Source organism: Malaclemys terrapin, chromosome 3 (genome assembly GCF_027887155.1).
Source record: "Malaclemys terrapin pileata isolate rMalTer1 chromosome 3, rMalTer1.hap1, whole genome shotgun sequence".
Lineage (NCBI taxonomy): Eukaryota > Metazoa > Chordata > Testudines > Emydidae > Malaclemys > Malaclemys terrapin.
Genome location: NC_071507.1, coordinates 5,049,427 through 5,069,612, shown reverse-complemented (window position 1 = coordinate 5,069,612; position 20,186 = coordinate 5,049,427). Strand labels below are relative to the sequence as shown.

General features: G+C 42.9%; 1 protein-coding gene across 1 annotated transcript in view; it reads left to right on the top strand.

Annotated features, from left to right (window-relative positions):
- Window positions 1-12,219: 12,219 nt before the first annotated feature.
- The window catches only part of XRN2 (5'-3' exoribonuclease 2), an 89,783-nt gene continuing 81,816 nt past the window's right edge, over window positions 12,220-20,186 (top strand). The window contains exon 1 of the mRNA XM_054022691.1: window positions 12,220-12,376. Within this exon, the coding sequence (XP_053878666.1) occupies window positions 12,302-12,376 (75 nt within the window). The 5' untranslated portion in view covers window positions 12,220-12,301. The remainder of the gene's footprint in view (window positions 12,377-20,186) is intronic.

Genomic DNA, 20,186 nt, shown 5'->3' with positions numbered 1-20,186 from the left:
GCAGAAAGGGAAGGGGTATGGAGATCAAATACCCTGTCAATCCCCCCAAGGTTTAGGTTCTGTGTTGTTTTGACCCAGATTTGAGTCCGTTCTGAGTTTGTTCAATCTGATTTGCTTATTCTGAATAGAAGCCAGTGCACAATAGTGTGGTCATGGCTATGCCTGCGGATAATGCGGATGTGATTGCAAAGCCCCATTTTGACAGAAACCTCTTCCAAAGCTGCTACACACATGCCTGCAAAAGAATAAACCCAATTTGAAGGGCTAGCTGCTGCCTTGGGGCAGACACAAAAGTGCCTCAGCTGGAAATTTCAGCATCATTCTGAGCACTCTTCGTGCAGCAGAAATTAATAATAGTTTAGGCTTGTTCACAAATGTGGAGCTCGCCATATGGCTCTGCCTAGGGGCTAGGTTTGCAGATCTGCACTTCAGATACACCAGCAAAAGGCCAGTGTTTAACCAATATACAGACACAGTCCCAAAAATCAATGGGAAAAGAACATGAACAGTGCAAGGTCCAGCACTCGAACGCCAGGAACTTCCACCGTTAAGGTTTCCTGTGCAACTTAACTCTGTCCCCTTGTGCATACACGTTCAAACATAGGGCCGGATTCTCAGCTGGCGGAAAGCATCTGAACTCACTAAAGTCAGTGGAGCTATTCTGATTTCCACGAGCTGAAAATCTGGTGCAAAGTCTTTAATGAGAGCCCGTGTAATTTTTTCAAGACCCCTGCTTCATTCAGTAGCCAGGCTGGATGGGCGCAATGAATGAGACAGCTGTTCAGTTCCTATTTGCATACTATTCACTGCAGCCCATCCAATTTGCATGCTGGAATAGTTCCATGGAAGTCAATGGACTTACTCCGAATTTACACCAGTTAACAGACTATATTGTGCTCTTGGTTACACAGGTGTAAATGTAAAGCCGCTCCACTGATTTCAGCAGAACTGCGCTATATTTACACTGTGCTAACTGCAAAGAGAATTTGACCCAAGAATAAGTGCAGATTTGCAAGACTTCTGTCTCCTTCACACAGCACGCCTTCCAACTTGCGCATTGTAAGAGGCTTGCCACAGACTGTTACTTGACTCAAACAGTCCCAATAGAGGCCATTCAAGGAGTCAAGTGGTACTGGAGGTGAGTAAGGGTATCACAAGATGACCCGAAATGATTCCTGCAGAGAAAACAGAATAGAGTCAGTGAATACAAAAAGGGCAGAGTTAAGGTTGATGGGCATCCCATAACTTTGGCATTGCTTCACTTTTGAGTGCTTCGCTTGGAAGCGTTAACATTCCTCTGACAAAGGGTTTGAATTTCCCAGGTTTTTTCCCCCAGCTAAGATAGATAGAGATATTTACATCTTTAGGTACCTAAATACACATAATATACAATACATAAAATACATGCAATATATTTGTAGGTAATATATATAAATATATTGTATGTATTGTTATATATGTAGTATATAGTCTATATATAAATATATATACATACAATATATTTGTATGTGATATACAATACATAAAATATATACAATATATTTGCATCTTTAGGTATCTAAATACCTTTGAAAATCTGGCCTTAAGTCCCATTTTCAAAAGTAATGTAGGCGCTTAGGAGTCTAAATCTCATTGACAGTCAATAGACTTGGGCTCCTAACTGCCTAAGTCACTTTTGAAAATGGGACTTAGGAACCTCACTCACTTCGGTGCTTTTGGAGCTATTACTGAAGGCTTTGAGCCTGCACTTAGGCATGAGTGTAGTTTTAAATGATGTCATGAGCATGTGCAAATGAGTTTTCAAGACTGAGCCGACGATGGGCCATTCACTCAGTCTGACCTTCACTTTTACAGAAAGCAATAGACGGTATTAAAAAAAAATCTAGTATAGACACTCCTTGGTGGACATAGGACCAGCTGCCCATTTCTCCAAGGTGCAATCCACAAGCACAGAGTCTGCTTCAAATCTACTGTGTGCTTCACAGAGATGAGGGTCACCACTTCCCACCCATGATCCTCAGCAAAATGCTTTCCTCCGCGATAGACATATCAGGGGGCAGGATCCGGCGTCAGATCAGCCCCTGTCTCTAAACGTAATGAGACGAGACAGAAGAAATCCAAGGAAATTTAAAAGAGCAGAATTGACCCTTGCCCTTTGTTCAATACTGAAGCAGGACAAGCAGGACTCTGCCAGCGGGGAAGTGGTTGGGGAAGGAGACATGGCCAGCCGAGAGGGATACACATCTTTCTGAGTTGCGAATCATAGAATATCAGGGTTGGAAGGGACCTCAGGAGACTCCAAAGCCCTTCCTGCAGATTTTACCACAGGACAGGTTCTATTCAAGGATGATCTGGTCCCCAGATTTTGTTCAGCCCCATGCTCAGGCAAATGTTCATTCGGTAAGCCTGCCTCCTTTTCCCAGGAGTAACCAGCATAGCTAGTACTAAAATCCCCAAACACTGCTAAGCAACATTGTATAAATTCTTCTGTGCAGAATGCTAATGAAATTTCAGCCAGATGAATTTAGCTTTAATATTCCCTAGAAATTATCTGGGAATTTGCCTCCGGATTTGGCCCAGTGCAGAGACAGTCTATTATATTTCTACGCCACCCTGGCTTCTTATCTATTCCCTTGCTGATGAGCCCTATCTGAATTCATTCCTCTGCTTTTTAAAAGAACAAATTAACTTAATCCTATCCTCCCTCTCTCTCTCTCCCTTTTTCCTCACTATGTGGTCTAGTTGGTTTCCACCCGGGCCAGATCCCTTAGTTGGTGTAAATTGATGTAGTGCTATTGACTTCAGTAGAACCATATTGAATTACACCAGCTGAGGAACAAAATGAAACGTATGCTGCTACTAACAGGCCTTTTGAATGACAATTTTTCCCCTCAATAAAATATAGAAGGATACTTAGTGAACAAAACCAAGGAGACGAACGTATTTATCTAGCTAAGGTATTTATATCGTTGCCATTACCCTGATATCTGAGGTTGATGGATTTCCACTCCATACGGCTAAATTTACCTGATATCTGAGTTCATCTTCATCTTTAATGTATTTTTTTCTCACGACCCCCCTGTGAAGTAGGGAAGTAATATTATCCCATTTTTCAGATGGGAACTGAGGCCAAGCCTACACTACAAACTTACATCGGTATAACTATGTCACTTGGGGGTGGGGGGCCATGAAAAATCCACACCCCAGCCTGAGCAACAGAGTTATACTGACCTAGCCCCCCGGTGTAGATAGTGCTATGTTGATGGGAGCGTTTCGCCCGTTGCCATAGCTACCTCCTCTCGCTGAGGTGGATTAACTACACCGACCAGAGCGTAGTAACGTCATAACTGCGTCGCAGCAGCTTTTTAAGTGTAGACCTCCCCTGATTCACAATGAGGCTACAGCCAAGATCCTTAGAGATCTTTAGGCGACGAATTCCCATTGAAAGACCATTGAGGATCTGGGCTTGAGTGACTTGCCCCAGGTCACGTTGGAAGTCTGTAGCAGAGCAGACATTTGAACCCCAGACTTTAGTGCCCTAACTACTGGCTCATACTTCCTCGCTACATTGTTTTTACACTGTCCTTAAGCCATAGTTATTAATTTTTATGCACCATAGCAAACCTAGTAAAAAGGTGCCAGCAAACCATGCGCCCCAAAGATTTTGCTGCTAAATAACTTCTAGGGAACGTCAGACCGAAACTCATCTGGCTACAGTCTCATTAGCATTCTGCAGGGGAGATCTGACACAATATGGTTTGTAGTTTTTAGCCCTTTCAGAATCATCTTGAAATCACTGATTCCGGGATGTAACTCCATTTTAAATCTCTCTGAATGAGGCAGTGCATTCACCACTACACTTAAATGTTTTCCATTCCCTCAGGCCAGGCCAGTCATTGACAAAAAGACTAATATTTGATGACAGATGGCTCCATGAGATCCTGGTAAGGCAATATCTCACTTTTGGAATTCAAGTGAGAGCCGAGTTCCTCTAGAGCATTATTTATGATACTATTATTGTGCCCAAACTCATTAGCTGTAAAACATTCTGCCAGTCAACTTTATTCTGCACTTCCACAGCTGTCATACTGGCAGCCCAAAGATTATGACAGATGATGCTGATGGACAGTAGGATTGCAATCTTTACAGCTGTAACAGATTTAAAGCTGCATGCCACTCATCTAAGGGAAAGTACTATCCAACAAAGTATAACAGATTGCTGCAGTTTATACACAATGACACATTGCTAAATTATTTTTGGAGAAACTACTGTACCACTACTGAAACATCTCATCCAGACATTTAATCGCTGTCTAGGTTTTAATGGTTTAAGACCAAATTTTAAAGGCATCCATAATAAGTGAGTCTGCAAAAGAGGATGTAGGCTCACAAAAACCCGCATTACAGCATCAGACTTTCAGTGCAATTACTGGATTTTTGTGCTGGTTTGCATGGGTAAAATTAGCCCATGAACACTTCTGTAGGCGAGTGCCTACCTGTGTTTGGAAAATTTGGGCAAAAGGTTACTTTTATCCATTTAAGAAAGAGTTGCCTATATACAGCCTGTCATCCAGAAGGGGACTTTAACCCCATTGACACCATCCTAGCAAAGGACTCTGTATTTGTATGGGGCACAGTGGCTCTGCTGGGATGGTGTCAGAAAGGGCTTCCACACACACAAAAGTGTGGGGTGGCTGGATCCTCTCTCCTGCAGAGCACACCCCAGCCTGCTTGAAGGCAGGCAGTGAAGGCTAGGAGAGAAAGGAGGTCCAGCATGCCCGGTGGTGATGGGCCTCACAACAAGCCCAGGAGCTGGCTCTTGTATTGATGGCCCCTGCCACTCCCATCCTGAGAAGGGGTACGGTTGTGGCATGGGGCAGAGACAAGGGAGACCTGTGACCCAAGAACCTCTTGATGCTAGAGAGGGCACATGGGTGCATCAGGGTTACAGAGGTCCTGGGTGTGACAGGTTGGAGCACAGAAACCCCCTGGGGCTGCCAACTGATGTGCCAAGACTACTTCTGCCCCTGCTTTCCCTGCCAGCTTGGGACTCCGGCACCCTGTCTTGCTGAGCCAGACACGCCAGTCTGCTCCAACACAGACCCAGGGTCTGAACCACGTGCCCCAAAGCTGCAGACGTAACTGAAAAGAACTTAAGAAGTGTTCCTGTCTTTAACACTCAGATGCCCAACTCCCAATGGGGTCCAAACCCCAAATAAATCCGTTTTACCCTGTATAAAGCTTATAGACGGTAAACTCATAAATTGTTCGCCCTCTATAACACTGATAGAGATACACAGCCGTTTGCGCCCCCAGGTATGAATACATACTCTGGGTTAATTAATAAGTAAAAAGTGATTTTATTAAATACAGAAAGTAGGATTTAAGTGGTTCCAAGTAATAGCAGACAGAACAAAGTGAATTACCAAGTAAAATAAAATACAACACGCAAATCTATGTCTAACACAGTAAGAAAAGTGAATTCAGAAAAAAACTCACCCTCAGATGTTTCAATAAGCTTCTATCACAGACTGGACGCCTTCCTAGTCAGGCACAATCCTTTCCCCTGGTACAGCCCTTGTCCTAGCTCAGGTGGTGGCTAGGGGATTTCTCATGATTGCTGCCCCCGTTGTTCTGATCCACCCACTTATATATCTTTTGCATAAGGCGGGAATCCTTTGTCCCTCTGGGTTCCCACCCCGCCTTCTCAATGGAAAAACACCCGGTTAAAGATGGATCCCGGTTCAGGTGACATGATCACATGCAGGGCCGATCAGCGGCACTTCGGCGGCAGCTCAATCGCGCTGTTTCATTCTTCTGCGGGTCCTTTGCCCCCAGGGACTGAGGGACCCGCCGCCGAATTGCCACCGAAGACCCGGACGTGTGGCCCCTTTCCATTGGCCGCTCCAAGCACCTGCTTCCTTCGCTGGTGCCTGGAGCTGGCCCTGATCACATGTCACTGTAAGACTTTATTACCCACTTGCCAGCACACAGGTATACAGGAAGACTTACAAGTAAAACAGAGCCATCTACAGTCAATTGTCCTGGTTAATAAGAGCCATCGAGATTCCAAACCACCATTAATGGCCCACACTTTGCATAACTACAATAGGCCCTCAGAGTTATATTTCATATTTTAGTTTCAGATACAAGAGTGATACATTTATACAAATAGGATGATCACACTCAGTAGATTATAAGCTTTGTAATGATACTTTACAGGAGACCTTTTGCATGAAGCATATTCCAGTTACATTATATTTACACTCATTAGCATATTTTCATGAAATCATATAGAGAGCAACGTCACACTGGGGTCTGGTATTTACAATCTAGTTCACCAAACGGTGTCATGTAAGGGTTCTACTGAAAGCCTATGTTCCCCGGGGTCATCATAATCTTTGCAAAATGTAGGCGTGGATAATATGTAAGGATATCTATACATAGGAAATTACATCGTAGGGCCTTGAAGTTAAAGACAGGTCACTCAGAGGCGACATATCTTGAGACAGGTTCCACCAAATGGGGTAGGATGCTTTTATCTCCCTGGCGGACTATTGTGCATTCTGTGTCTTATGATGGAAATCAATTTGCAGACTGAGTCAAATGCTAATGTGGGGACTTCAGGAGAAGAAATGAACAGGAAGAGGTGAAGAGTGTGCATGTGTGCGTGTAGGGAAACCCTGTTTACAGGTGAAGAACAAAGGACTGGTCTAATATATCAAGGGAGGGACGCCTCCCTTGCAGAGGGACACCCTAGCATTGTTCATCAAGGAGACAAAAGCTGCTAGCGGGCTTGGTCTCATGGAAGAAGGGTCTCAACCACCCTCATTGAAAAATGCTGTGAGCAGGACATTGGCCAAAGAACAAGAAGGCATCTTGCGATTTAAGCTTAGGTTCTAGAAATGTATGTTGCGATTTGATTTTATAGGTAATCCTTTGTTTCCAATATTTCTGCTTGTGATTATTTGTAGAGCTGCCTGGGCTGGGCACTGGGTACTGCGAGTGGCAGCCCGACATGCTGCTGCGGTTCCTGTCCCCGTTGCTGACCATGACCCTGCTGGTCTTGCTCGTCGTTGCTAGAGCCCTGCAAATCCGCGGATATCCACTTTATATCCATGCAGATCCGCATCCGTGGATATCAATTGTGCCCACGCAGCGCTCTAATTATGTGCCTCTCTGATCTTTGTTAAATAAACGTACACTTGTTTTCTCTATAAACAAATCCAAGTGTTGTGTGTTAAGCAGAGCTGGGGTCTAAGGTGTAACCAGTAAGCGGTGGTGTCCTGATCCTTTGGGAACAGCAGCTCTGGGAATTGTGTGTCAGCAGCACAAGGGCTGGACACTGCAGTGGGACGCTCGGAAGAATTGGGGCTGGAGTGGGTGCACCTATCGCTAACCTTCCTGAGGGACAGCAGAGCCTGCGTAAGCTGAGAGGGGAATGCTTGTGTTTCCTGTGGCTGGAGGTGTCAGTTGAGGCAGGCATGGGGAAAGGCAAATTTTCATGCTCAGGGCAGGTGGCAGCAAGGTGCCTCACAACCCTGGGTACCCCGGGAAGCATCACGAGACCCCATGTGAAGGTGCGTGCTGGTGCACAGAACCTCTTTACCAATCAACTAAAATTGAACAAAACCCACAGTTTGAAAGCTCACACCATGCAGGCTGTTGGTAAGAGAAATTTACCCTCCAACCTCATTCTATCAGAGGTGCAGCTCCCTCCCAATAGCCCTAAAAAGAAACCTCTACCCAATCCAGAATGCAGTCAGTCCACCAAGCATGCATGGGTGACAATTTTTATATAGTCCCTAATACAATTTAAAAAAAATAGCATTGAGATAATATCCTGCAAATATTTACACTGGTGCTTAACTTTAAACCCTCAAGTAGTGGCGTTGGCTTGAGGGGGTGAAATCGTGGCCCCTCTGAATTAAATGGCAAATCTTCTAGGTTGGATGTTGGACAGGCATTTTTACCATTGTTGTCCTTGGGAATTTTGCTTTACCAGTGAATTCCTACTATCCTTGTTGCTTCTCTGGTAGGTTATTATGTATTTCATGAGTCTATAGTTTCATTGGTGCAAAAGCACATATCTGGCACAACAGCACTGGGTCTTTTATTCAACTGACTGCTTGTTTGGATCACAATGCAGGGTCTCTCATTCCTTTAGGTACATTTCTGTTTGGCAAGCACTGGTGGACATTTCCATAAAGAGAGATTTCACATAATAGATTTCTGCACATGGCAGGGTTTGTTTTAGGATATGTAGCAAGGGCTACATTTTTGCAACAAAAAGTAGGTCGACTTTTTCAGTGAAATGTTTATTGAGGAATTAAAAATGTTTGGAGCTAGCAAAAAACAAGAATTTCAACCATAATTTAAGCCAGTAAGTATAAGGAAAGAAGATGATTAGTTTTGTTTACTAGTCCATTTGTCATTTTTATTATCAGAAAAACTATCAATGCTCAGGAACTGTTCATATTAAGTCACCTCTCTATGTGATAAGTATACTAATTTCTAGGAGTAGTAGTGCTACAATAACATGCTTCAGTCAAGGGACATTTTCGAAGGAGCAGATAAAGGCCTATCTTTACCTCATACAACAGATGTAGTACCAATCTGAGGTTACTGAGAAACCTATTCAAATCACAGATATGATCATATGTGGTTTAATATCATAGCTAAATGAAGCTATGAATAATGAGAAGTACAATATTGGGTTAATTTGTTTTACTGTAAATACCTACGGTTCTTTCCTTCCCCCTCTCCCTCTAATCAGTGTAGATGACTCAATACCCAGTACTGAGATTATTTTTATGAACGTTTCCCCAAACCTCTTTCTTACATCCTCACCAACGTCATTGCCCTAATGAAGTCGGTATATTATCACCAAGACATGGTAGAGTACAAAATCTTGATCACGAATATCTGAAGATTTAATTCAGTTTCAACATCCTCAAATGGCTACTTTATTTTTATTTGCTTATGCAATGTACAAATGCCAGGACAAGGTTTTTTTTATTGCTGCTCCCTGTATTTGTCACAAATCGTGCCCTCCAATTTTCCAGTTTGTGCTTCTGTTGAAACTGCATCAGCTCAGTTATGTACTTTCAGCGCTCTATGATCATTATGACTTTTCTTAAAGACTGCTGCTGTGGCTTGCTTTGTGAATCACCACAAGAGGCAACATTTCCGTAAATCCATTCTGAAGGGGAAAAAAACCCTCCCCTCTTACGTTTCCAACCTGTTTCATTACTGTGCAGCCATATCCTTTCTGTGGACCGGGGGGAGGGGGGGGAAATCGTAATAAGTCTTGTTAGCAACACCTTGCTTAATTTTCCTTATTCAACTGTTTTCTGGATTAAAAGTGTCATATAGCCAGAGCCAGAGGAGACATTTTTTTTACATAGTTTGTAGTTAGTTGAATAATGCATTTGGAAATGATACTTAAGGCAAAATTGCCAATTACCAATATGCACTAAGGAAGGAGCAGTGCATAGATGCACAGAAGTCAAAATTGGGTTCTTGGGTCCCCCTTTGCTGTCTATTGGTTTTATACCGCTGCCCGTCAGCACAGTGTCTGATCATCTTCCACATAAATCAATAGCAATGGAGTCCTAATGGACTTCATGGAGTCTCTGGAACTTCTTTTTCAGGGTAAAAATTCTGCTTGGGGTAAGTATTGTGGGTGTTTCAGAGGGTAAGTAATCGGCTATTGATCTATACAAGTGGGTCCTGTTGGGTTCCAGGAAGGAATTTCTCTCCAAGTCAGCTTGGCAGTGACTTTAGGGATTTTTCGCCTTCCACTGCAGTATGTAGAGGTGGGTCACGCGCTGCTACCTGCAATGAAGATGTTCTGCATGGGGGGAAAAAGCAGTACCTTATACTCCCATACTCCCCTGCACCAGTATGCAGAGTGAGCAACAATCCTGACCTTAAAAAATAATGTTCTTTTCAGTTTTCAAGAAGTCTTCTTTCTTCTTTATGAACTCACATCCTCTAAACAAGCTTGTTCTAAAAATCCTTCTGCTTGACTTTATACACTTTCTTTAGTTAAATATATAAAATGATGCCAAAACTTATAATTATTACTAATAAGAAATCATAATCCCAATCATAGATCCCAGGTTCTGGGCAATTATACAAAAATTAAAATTCATCATAACCAATAAAGCAATTCCTCCCAAAAGTTGGTCAATTGGTTATGGATAGATTGTAAGGCAGACAAGGTGGGTGTGGTAGTATCTTTTATCAGACCAACTTCTGTTGTTCAGAGAGACAAGCTTTTGAGACACACAGAGCTCTTATTCATGTCTGGGATAGGTATTCTGAGCATCTCAGCTAAAAGCAAGATGGAACAGTGACTCACTAATCCCCCCTTTTGTCCTATCACTGCAGGGGTGCTAATGGGCCACTCTACCTTGAATGGTACCTTAGACTATGTCTACACTGACCTCTGAAGGACAAAACTTTTGTCTTTCAGAGGTGTTTAAAAAAAACACCCCCAGAAGACAAAAGTTTTGCTGACAAGTGCGGGCGTGAACAGCGCTTTGTTGGCAGGAGCACTCTCCTGCAGACAAAGCTAATGCCACTCATTGGGGATGAAAGTGTCTGCAGGAGAGCTGACAAACAGCGGCTACACTGCACACCTTTTAGTGGCCTGGCTGTAGCAACACAGCTGTGTCGCTAAAAGCTGCGTGGTGTAGAATATGTGCTGACTACTTCTGCTAAACAATCTATTCCACCTGGGGTCTGCGATGAGCTGTAGAAAACCCCATGTGAGTCAGAAAAGCATTAATGGGCTGCTGGGGGCCCAGTCAGCCCAGCCCCATGACACCTAGGAGCAGGTGTCAGGCTGCAACGGAAAAGCTAAAAGCAAAGAGCCCGGGTTAGTTGGTGGCTGGCAGGGGTCAGGAGTTGAAGAAGAGTGCTGTCTAGCAGCACCTTCCTGAGGGAAGGTAGGCAGGCCTGGGAAGACCATATTGGTTGGTTGCCAATGCATGCCTTAGGTTGGCATGAGTCCAAGAGGGGAGGGTTTCAGAGTAACAGCCGTGTTAGTCTGTATCCGCAAAAAGAAGAACAGGAGTACTTGTGGCACCTTAGAGACTAACAAATTTATTAGAGCATAAGCTTTCGTGGACTACAGCCCACTTCTTCGGATGCATCCGAAGAAGTGGGCTGTAGTCCACGAAAGCTTATGCTCTAATAAATTTGTTAGTCTCTAAGGTGCCACAAGTACTCCTGTTCTTCTTTTTTCAAGAGGGGAGGGAGTGTTTGTTTTCTTGGTCTGCTCTAGAGTGAGGAAGGGTGAAGGGGGTTTGCTTTTGTGTTTATTTGGGCTTTTAAGTACCCTGGAAGGGGTGGCACTTTTAGCCGACTTAGGGCCTGGTCTGCATCTCAAACTTAGGCTGACCAAGGGGGGTGTGTGTGTGTGTGTGAAATTCATGCCACAGAGGGGTGTAGTCAAGCAGCCCTCAGCCCTGGTGTCGATCCTGCTAGCATCCTTCTGCCACCGCAAAGGTGTAATGTCACAAATTGCACCAGCCACAAGGGGTCACTGGAGGGGGCCTTATTTTTTACTGCCCTGTCACGACTTGCTGCCTGGCCCCTGGGGGCAGCAGGGGTAACTTTTATGCCTTCTGCCCCTCGCTGTGGCTCTGTCGGGCAGGGCCTTAACCCAGTGGCCTACCCCCCACCCCCTGATTCTGCTCCTGCCTCCCGTGCGGTCAGCTCCCCCCTGCCCAGCGCCTCCCACGAGTCCCCCTTTGCAGGGAGCAGCTGTCTCACGCCCACCTGAGGGCAGCGGCTTCAGCAGATGCCACTGAGCATGCTCAGCCCGTGCGAGCATGCGCAGTAGCAGCGCAACGGCCCGTTCTGTCAGGCTGTTGCGGACAGAGGCTGGCCCCGCCCGGGCGAGCCCCCAACGGCGCGCGGGGGCGCTGTAGGGGCTATTGAGGGTGCCCGGGACTGAGGCGGGCGAGCCCGCCTCTCCGCTTCCCGACTCCGCTACCAACTGTGAAGCTCCGCCCTCAGCAGGGAACAGGGCTGGCCCCGCCCCTAGCCCCTCTGAGGGGGAGGACGAGAGCCCGCACTGCGCATGCCCGAATATGGCAGCCCGGAGCCGCTGTAGTCACGTGACTTACCCCCGTTCGCTGCCCCCGCCTCATTCTCTGTCTCCCAGCACTTTTTCCCCCATCATGCCTCGCGCTGCCCCTTGCCCCGGAAGTCCGGTTGTTGCCGCCGCCGCCGCCGCTTGGATTCCAATTCCAACTACGCGGCCGCTGCTGTATCCCCACGCGGGGCCATGGGAGTCCCGGCCTTCTTCCGCTGGCTCAGCCGCAAGTACCCCTCCATCATCGTCAACAGCGTGGAGGAGAAGGTGAGGCCGGCGCCGTCCCGGGGCTCCTCCCCTTCCCCCCAGCAGCCCCCCGCACCACCCTCCCGGGGCTCGGCCTCCATCCCCCCAGCAACCCTCCTGCCCGGCCTGGGGGGCGGCTCCCAGCAGCCACCGCCTCCCCTCCAGGCCAGGGCTCGGCCCCAGCGACCACCTGCTCCCGGGCTCGGCCCCCAGCAACCCCCCCCTGCATTCTGGGGCTGCCCCCCATGAACCACAGACACACACACACACACACCCTTGGTTGAGCTGGGAGCTCTGGCCTGATCTTCAGCCCTCCCTGGGTGAGTCTCCTCAGCCCAGGCTGAGCGTGGGGATACAGCCAGAAAATCTTTCAGCGTGGAGATCTGGCGGTCCCTGGACTGTATTGCACTGTGTGTGTGTGTGTGTTGTGGATGTGACCCCCCCCCCCATTATGTTAGGCACTGTACAAGTATGTAACAAACACACCATCTCTCCCCACTTGTGAACAAACCCAAAGAGCTGAAAAGCTCATTAGTACACTGTAGATTTGTGACCTTGCTTGCTGTGTTAAAGTGCACAGTCCATTGTTTTTTGATACATTTTGGTGGATTGATTTATATCTAGTAAATGCTGGCGTGTCTTATTTAGGGCTAACTAATCCGCTGGCACTGTGCAAGTAATAAATAATAGGGAAGAAGCTGAATAGTGGTGCCATGATAGGATCCAGCATCTGCCTGTTAGTTCTTTGAATGGAAGCTTGAAGTTTTCTTATTATGTGGCTGCTGCTGTTTCCAAATGTTCTGAAAACTGGACCTTTTATGTAACATTTCTTATTGTATCTTCTGCAAAACTGAAGAGAACTGAACTTTTTTGCTCCTAAACTATGGTTAGTATCAAGTAATGTTTTTTGTGTTTCTCTCTCCCATACCCTCCTGGGATTGTAAGTCCTTGCTTGCTGTCTTTTCTACTTTCCCCTTCTGTTCATTTTGCGTGGCACAGAAGCTAGTACTTCTTATATTTGTTATAAGCGCTTTTAGTTGTATTTATGCCATCTTCCATTGGCACTATCATTAATGACAATTCAACTTTAGCTACCAGAAAATCATTATTGCTTAATGACTGACTGGATGAATTGCCAAAAGTGAATCTGAAGGTCTTTAGCACGTCTGGTCATTAATTGCCGTGAAATGTGTGACCTAGAGGTCACTGTTGCTGCTATTAAACTTTAGCAAAATGTGAAAAATGTAAAGGAAAAAATACTGTTGAAAAGTTGAATGGCCTGATGCTGTGGAGCTAGTGTTCTGTTTACAGTGCTGATTTCTTCTGGGCTGTTAGGCCTGTACAGGAAGTAACCAACAGAAAATATTCTATAAGATTTATAATTGTTAGCAAACTGCAGAGATGTGGAGGGATCACAAGGGTTTTTTTTAGCATGTACAAAAACCAGTAACTAAGAACGCTTCTCAGCTGCAGAGTTTTAGATTTTAAAGAAACAAACTTAAATGTAGTTTTACAATACTGATACAAAAATGTCAGTGTTTGGTCATAACCAATTACAAGTAAACTTGTGTAGGCTATGATATAAAAGTAACTATTGTAGACGTCATATGTTAGGGGTGGAAAATGGTGTAATGGGAAATTTTGGGGGAAGAAATGATTGGACACATTTTGTTCACTTAATCTTTTCTCCTATATAGACCTCAAACCACTTAATCGTGCTTATATGTGTTCTCTGAATTTCCTTCAATTTCTTCATAATTTTTTTTGTATTGAGAGGTATAACTGTGCTGTGACCTCTTGAAAGATTGTAAAGTGTTTCAGGATCTTTTACCTATCCATTCTCTTCTTCTGATATTTCAGTGGATGATTCAGTAGCTTGATAATGAATATTGTCTAACAGTTTTGGGGGTTTTTCTGTCAACGGTGGGGTGGAGGAGGATTAACTTTTCCTTACAGCAGTTGCTTGAGTTGAGCTTAAGTAATAATTTCTAGATCGGGATGGGCAAACTGTGGCCCGGGGACCGCAGATGACCCTTCAGACATTTTAATCTGCCTCTTGAGCTTCAGACGGGGAGTGGGGTCGGAGGCTTGCTCCATGCATGCTGGGGCTCTGCGCTGCTCCTGGAAGCAGCGGCATGCCCCCGCTATGCGTAGGGGCAGCCAGGGGGCTCCACACACTGCCCCCGCTGCTCCCAGTGGCCAGCAACCGCAGCCAATGGGAGCTGCAGAGGCAGTGCCTGCGGACGGAGCAGCGCGCAGAGCCACCTGGCTGTGCCGCTGCATAGGAGCCAGAGGGGGAGGGCATGCTGCTGCTTCTGGGAGCTGCTTGAGGTAAGCGCCGCCTGGAGCCTGCACCCCTGGCCTTCTCCTGTGCCCCTGCCCCATCCCTGATCCTCCTCCTGCCCGCCCTCCGAACCCCTTGGTCCCAGCCCGGAGCACCCTCCTGCACCCCCAACCTCTCATCCCCAGAACCCTTACCCCCAGCTGATGCCCTCACTCCCTCCTGCACCCCAACCCCCAATTTTGTGAGCATTTATGGTCCGCCATACAATTTCCATACCCAGATGTGGCCCTTGGGCCAAAAGGTTTGCCCATCCCTGTTATAGATGAAGGTCTAGAAACTTCAGCTTTTTTTGCTTCACCGTGAAAAGTCAAGCAACTCTTTCACCTTCCTTTTTTCTTGGGTTGGAATAAGAGTCAAACACTTCTTCGTGCTCTCCATATATGATAAACGAAAAAGGGCAAGAACACAGATTGAAGATTGGTAGTTTTCAAAATTGTTTCACTTCTCTTTTCAAATGAGCTTCACAAAGATCACAATGACAATAAAATGCACGTTGAAGAAGACATTTGTAAGTACTTTACTAGTTAAATAGCACTTACAGAAGAGGGAATTTTATTAAACTAAGGCAATTCAAAAGCAAAAGCAAAAGCCTTGACTTAATGTTAAGGTTGCTCTCATGAATAAACTAAACCATAAAAAATTAGGAATTTAAGGATTAAAAAGGAATAAAAGGCTACAAAGTCAAGCACTCAAATTAGGAAATGCCAAAATGAATGTTTCCTGTGCAACCTTAATTTGCCCCCCTTGTGCGTATGCATTATGGTAGTCTTACATGAGCTCTCTTTTAAACCAAACAGGACTCCAAGGTCATTGAGTGGAGTAGGATGAATGTGCTGTGGGAGTGAATCTGTGTAGTTAAGAAGTCTGTTTTCTATAGGTTCCCTGCCTTTTTTTATTGTGGAATTTGAAGGTTTGTGATGAGTGAAGCAGAGGATTGTAGGAATAAGGGGTTAGGGCCTTGTGGTTAGGGCAGTTGAATGCTGCCCTAGAGACTGGGGTTCTATCCCTGCCTCTATCACAGAGTTCCTGTGTGGTGCTGGGTAAGTCACTTCCCCCCAGACTTTTCACAGGTAGTCACTTCTGCATCTAATGAAAGGCTGTATCATAATGCATACACACAAGGGAGTAAATTAAGATTGCATGGGCAATGTTCATTCTGCATGGGCAATGTTCATTATGCTATTTCCTAGTGTGAAAGTACCTGATTTTGCTACCTTTTTAATCCTTAATTTTTATTTTGTTTTTAGCTTACTGATAAAAGCAGCCCTTGTTTGTGTATAAATCATTGAAAAGCTATTTTAATTTGATCAGACATCTGTGTAAGGGTAAAATAAAAATACATAAAATCTTTCTTACTAAGATTGTGATCACTTTCCTATCTTTTGTAACTAAAATCTTCACATCCTGGACAGCTCTTTGAAGAGTTTAAAGTATAATTGTGAGAGTGACTAATGTTTGGGACCACACTAAGTTTTTTTTTTTTTTTTTTTTTTTTTAAGTAATTGCTATTATGAGATTACATAAAATCATGGGACTAGAAGGGACCTCAAGAAGTCATCTAGTCCAGTCCTTTGCAGTCATGTCAGGAGTGATTATTATCTAGACTGTCCCTGACAGGTGTTTGTCTAACCTGCTCTTAAAAAAATCTCCAGTGATGGAGATTCCACAAACTCCCTAGGCAATTTATTCCAGTGCTTAACCATCTTGACAGTTAGGAAAAACTTCCTAATGTCCAACCTAAACCTCCCTTGCTGCTACGGTGGATAAAAATCAATGATTTAAAAAAAATTTTTTTTTATTTAAATCAGATTTTTTTGGTAAAATGCCTTTTGAGGAAAAAACCTATCTAAAGATCCATTATAGCTGAAAGATATCTCATCATGGAATAGGGATTAGAAATTCCAATTCTATAGTATGAGACAATGTATTCACGTACTGTTTAAGAAAAAATTTGTAAATGAGTTCCAATAGTTCATGGATTAGGGACCCAATCTTACGGGGTTCCACACACTTCTGTATAGATTATGTAGGTTAATCTTTCTATCTACCCAGTGGGGTTCAGTCTAGAAGATACCATCAGAGATGCTTAGTTTTGCAGTTCTCAAACTGTGGATTTGTATCTCCAGAGGTAATATGCTTGTTAACAGCAAAAATGTTTTAAAATAAATAATTAGAGGTGAGAAATAACAGACCTCAACTCTATTGTCCCTCTGCAAATTTGTGTACACAGTCAATCCCTTACCTCTCTCTAAAAGTGCAAAGTTTCAAAAAGTTCAATGAATAGAAGATTGTTGGGGGCGGAATAGATCTGGACAAGGAGAAGAAGTCTGCAGATAAATGTGAGAAGCAAGGGACATATGCTTGTTTTGTTAAAATATTGTATGTTTGCTGTTGAAGAAAAAAACAGAATACTTAATGTTGTCGTTTTAGTTAAATAAAACAATTTAAATGTCTGGTGATGTTCTCCTCCTAATACAGCATGGCAAGAAAAGCCTCCAAATATTGATTAACCTGTTGAATTGGAGATAGTTCACTTCCCAATGACTTCATAAATATCTGCTTCAATTACCTTTGGTAAATGAAATAACCAAGCAATCATTAATTTTCTGATATAGCTGTAAAACTAATTGGAAAAGTTTTTTCTAAATAAATCACTGTTTAAAAACGTATAGTGTGTACCTTCTAAAAATGAAACCTACATCTATCTCTGAGTTGTGAAGAATATGTATTAAGGTTATAACAACCAACAAGAATGCACTTTTATGTAGAAATCCATGATTAAATCGAGTCTTCCTGACTTGCGATTTAAATCAAATCCACCCTTCTTGCTGTAATTTAAGCCCATTGCTTCTTGGCCTATCTAAGATAGGCCAAGGATAACAGTTTTTCTCCCTCCTTCTTGTAACAACCTTTTATGTCCTTGAAAACTGTTATCATGTTGTCTTCTCTTCTCCAGTTTGTCCACATTTCCTGAAATATGTTGCCCAGAACTGGACACAGTACTCCAGTTGAGGTCTAATTAGCGTGTAGTAGAGCAGAAGAATTACTACTTGTGTCTAGCTTACAACATTCCTGCTAATACATCCCAGAATGTTTGCTTTTTTTTTTGTTTCTCTTTTCTTCCCAACAGTGTTACACTGACTCTCTCATTTAGCTTGTGAACCACTATCGCCCCCAGATCCCTTTTCACAATACTCCTTCCTAGACAGCCATTTCCCATTTTGTATGTGTGCAACTGATTTTCTTCCTAAGTGGAGTATTTTGCATTTGTTCTTATTGAATTTCATCCGATTTACTTAGACCATTTCTCCAGATTATCCAGTTCATTTTGAATTTTAAACCTCTTGTGGAAACAGTTTATGGGACATTTAATTTGTCAGATCCTGATGGTTTTGCATTGAATAGTGACTTACTCCATGAGTAAATCCTATTTATATGGGACACTACATGGAATAAATATTTGTGATTCTTGGTATCTAAATCCGGCCATAAATTTAAAAGTTGAGTTGGGTCTTGTGGAAGCTTGTCTCTTTTTGAAATATTAACAAGTCGATCCTTGCACTTTTACTTTACAAAGAGAGAGAAATAAACTGGTTAATCTTAAATCAAGCAGGAAGAATAAGAGAAAGAGATTGAAGATACTACAAAATCCTGGGGAGAATATTAATCAAATTCACATACACTAATAAAGCAACAGCTAGAGTGTCATATCTAGAGATCTATTTTCAATTGTTTGAACTATTTAGTTATGTCACAAGAGACATCATTCTCAGATACTTCAATCCATTACAAGACTATTTTTCATTGAAAATTTGATGGCAGGGTATTGGTTATATGAGCATATAAGGGTGAAGTTAAACCAAGCGGCTTTATAAAATCTTTAAAAAGAGCCTGAATATAAGCAAAATATAATCTTGAAGGTGAAGCAAAATATCACCAGAGGGCAGTTTTATCATATAGTTCCATATCAGATAGTTGTAAGCCTTTTATAACTGAATCAGTTAGCGATAGTGTGATGTTTGATTGAAAGAACAAACAGCAGTGAAGAGAAGACGGCTGTCTTGTCCCATTATATAAGTGAATCTCTCAGTTGACTAGAAAACTTCATAATATTAAATTTTTGTTCAAAGTTGGTGTAGAAAATAACTGGCTAACAGACCCTGTCAATGCATCTGATAACATTTTTTGCTTAATTCTCCATATTACATAATGTTCTTATTTTATGATTAGTCAAATAGTCCGAGATGTACCTTCAGAGAGAGAAAATTAGCTTTAAAAAAGGCTGAAATTATTCTGATTATAAATCTTACCATCTGATTTCTTTAATCTTGAGTATTTTTTTAAACATTGATTCTTGCTTCAAGAGAAAATACTTGCAGGATTCCTTGTTTTCATGAATATGGACTATCTGTAAGAGATGTGAAGCAAGACGTTATTTTTTGTCTTTTAAAACTGGAGTACAAGTTCTTCTGGACTTGGTGCATGATCTGTGATATTTTCTGCTTTCAGTTCTCTATTTGAATCTGGTAATACAAGGAATGTAAAGGCTTACCAAAAACCTCCAGATCTAGGAAACTGCTGATTTCATTTTAAGGATGCAGTCAGTGATGATAGTGCATAACAGTAACTCAGAAGAGACTTGATAAAGGTTCTTTCAGAGTACTGAATGATGCCACACGAGTTCGAGAATCTATAGGATGACATCACTAACAACTGCCCTCATTTATTCCCATGTTCATAATCTGAGCATAATAAAGTGAAGTTTGAACTATATTTGTAATTATTAGGGCTGTCGATTAATCGCAGCTAACTCATGCTATTAACACAAAAAAATTAATCGTGACTGCACTTTTAAACAATAGAATAGCAATTGAAATTTATTAACTATTTGTGGGTGTTTCCTACATTTTCAAATATATTGATTTAAATTAAAACACAGAATACAAAGTGTACAGTGCTCGCTTTATATTTATTTTTGATTACAAATATTTGTGCTATAAAAAACAAAAGAAATAGTATTTTTCAGTTTACCTCAAAGTACTGTAATGCAATCTGTCATGAAAATTGAACTTACAAATATAGAATTATGTACAAAAAATAACTGCACTCAAAAACAAAACAATGTAAAATTTTAGAGCCTACGAGTCCACTCAGTCCTACTTCTTGTTCAGTAAGTCACTCAGATAAAAAAGTTTGTTTATATTTGCAGGAGATAATGCTGTCTGCTTCTTGTTTACAATGTCAACTGAAAGTGAGAACAGACATTCGCATGGCACTTTTGTAGCAGGCATTGCAAGGTATTTACATGCCAGATATGCAGGGCCAGCTCTAGGTTTTTTGCTGCCCCAAGCAAAAAAAATGTTCCCCCTCCCCCCCCCCACTTTAACTTTTACACACGTTTGCGATGGTTTCTTTTTTTTTGACTGTTTAAAATTTTTTTAAAAATGAAAACAGAATTTGTAGCTAGTGAAATAAAACAATTTCCTA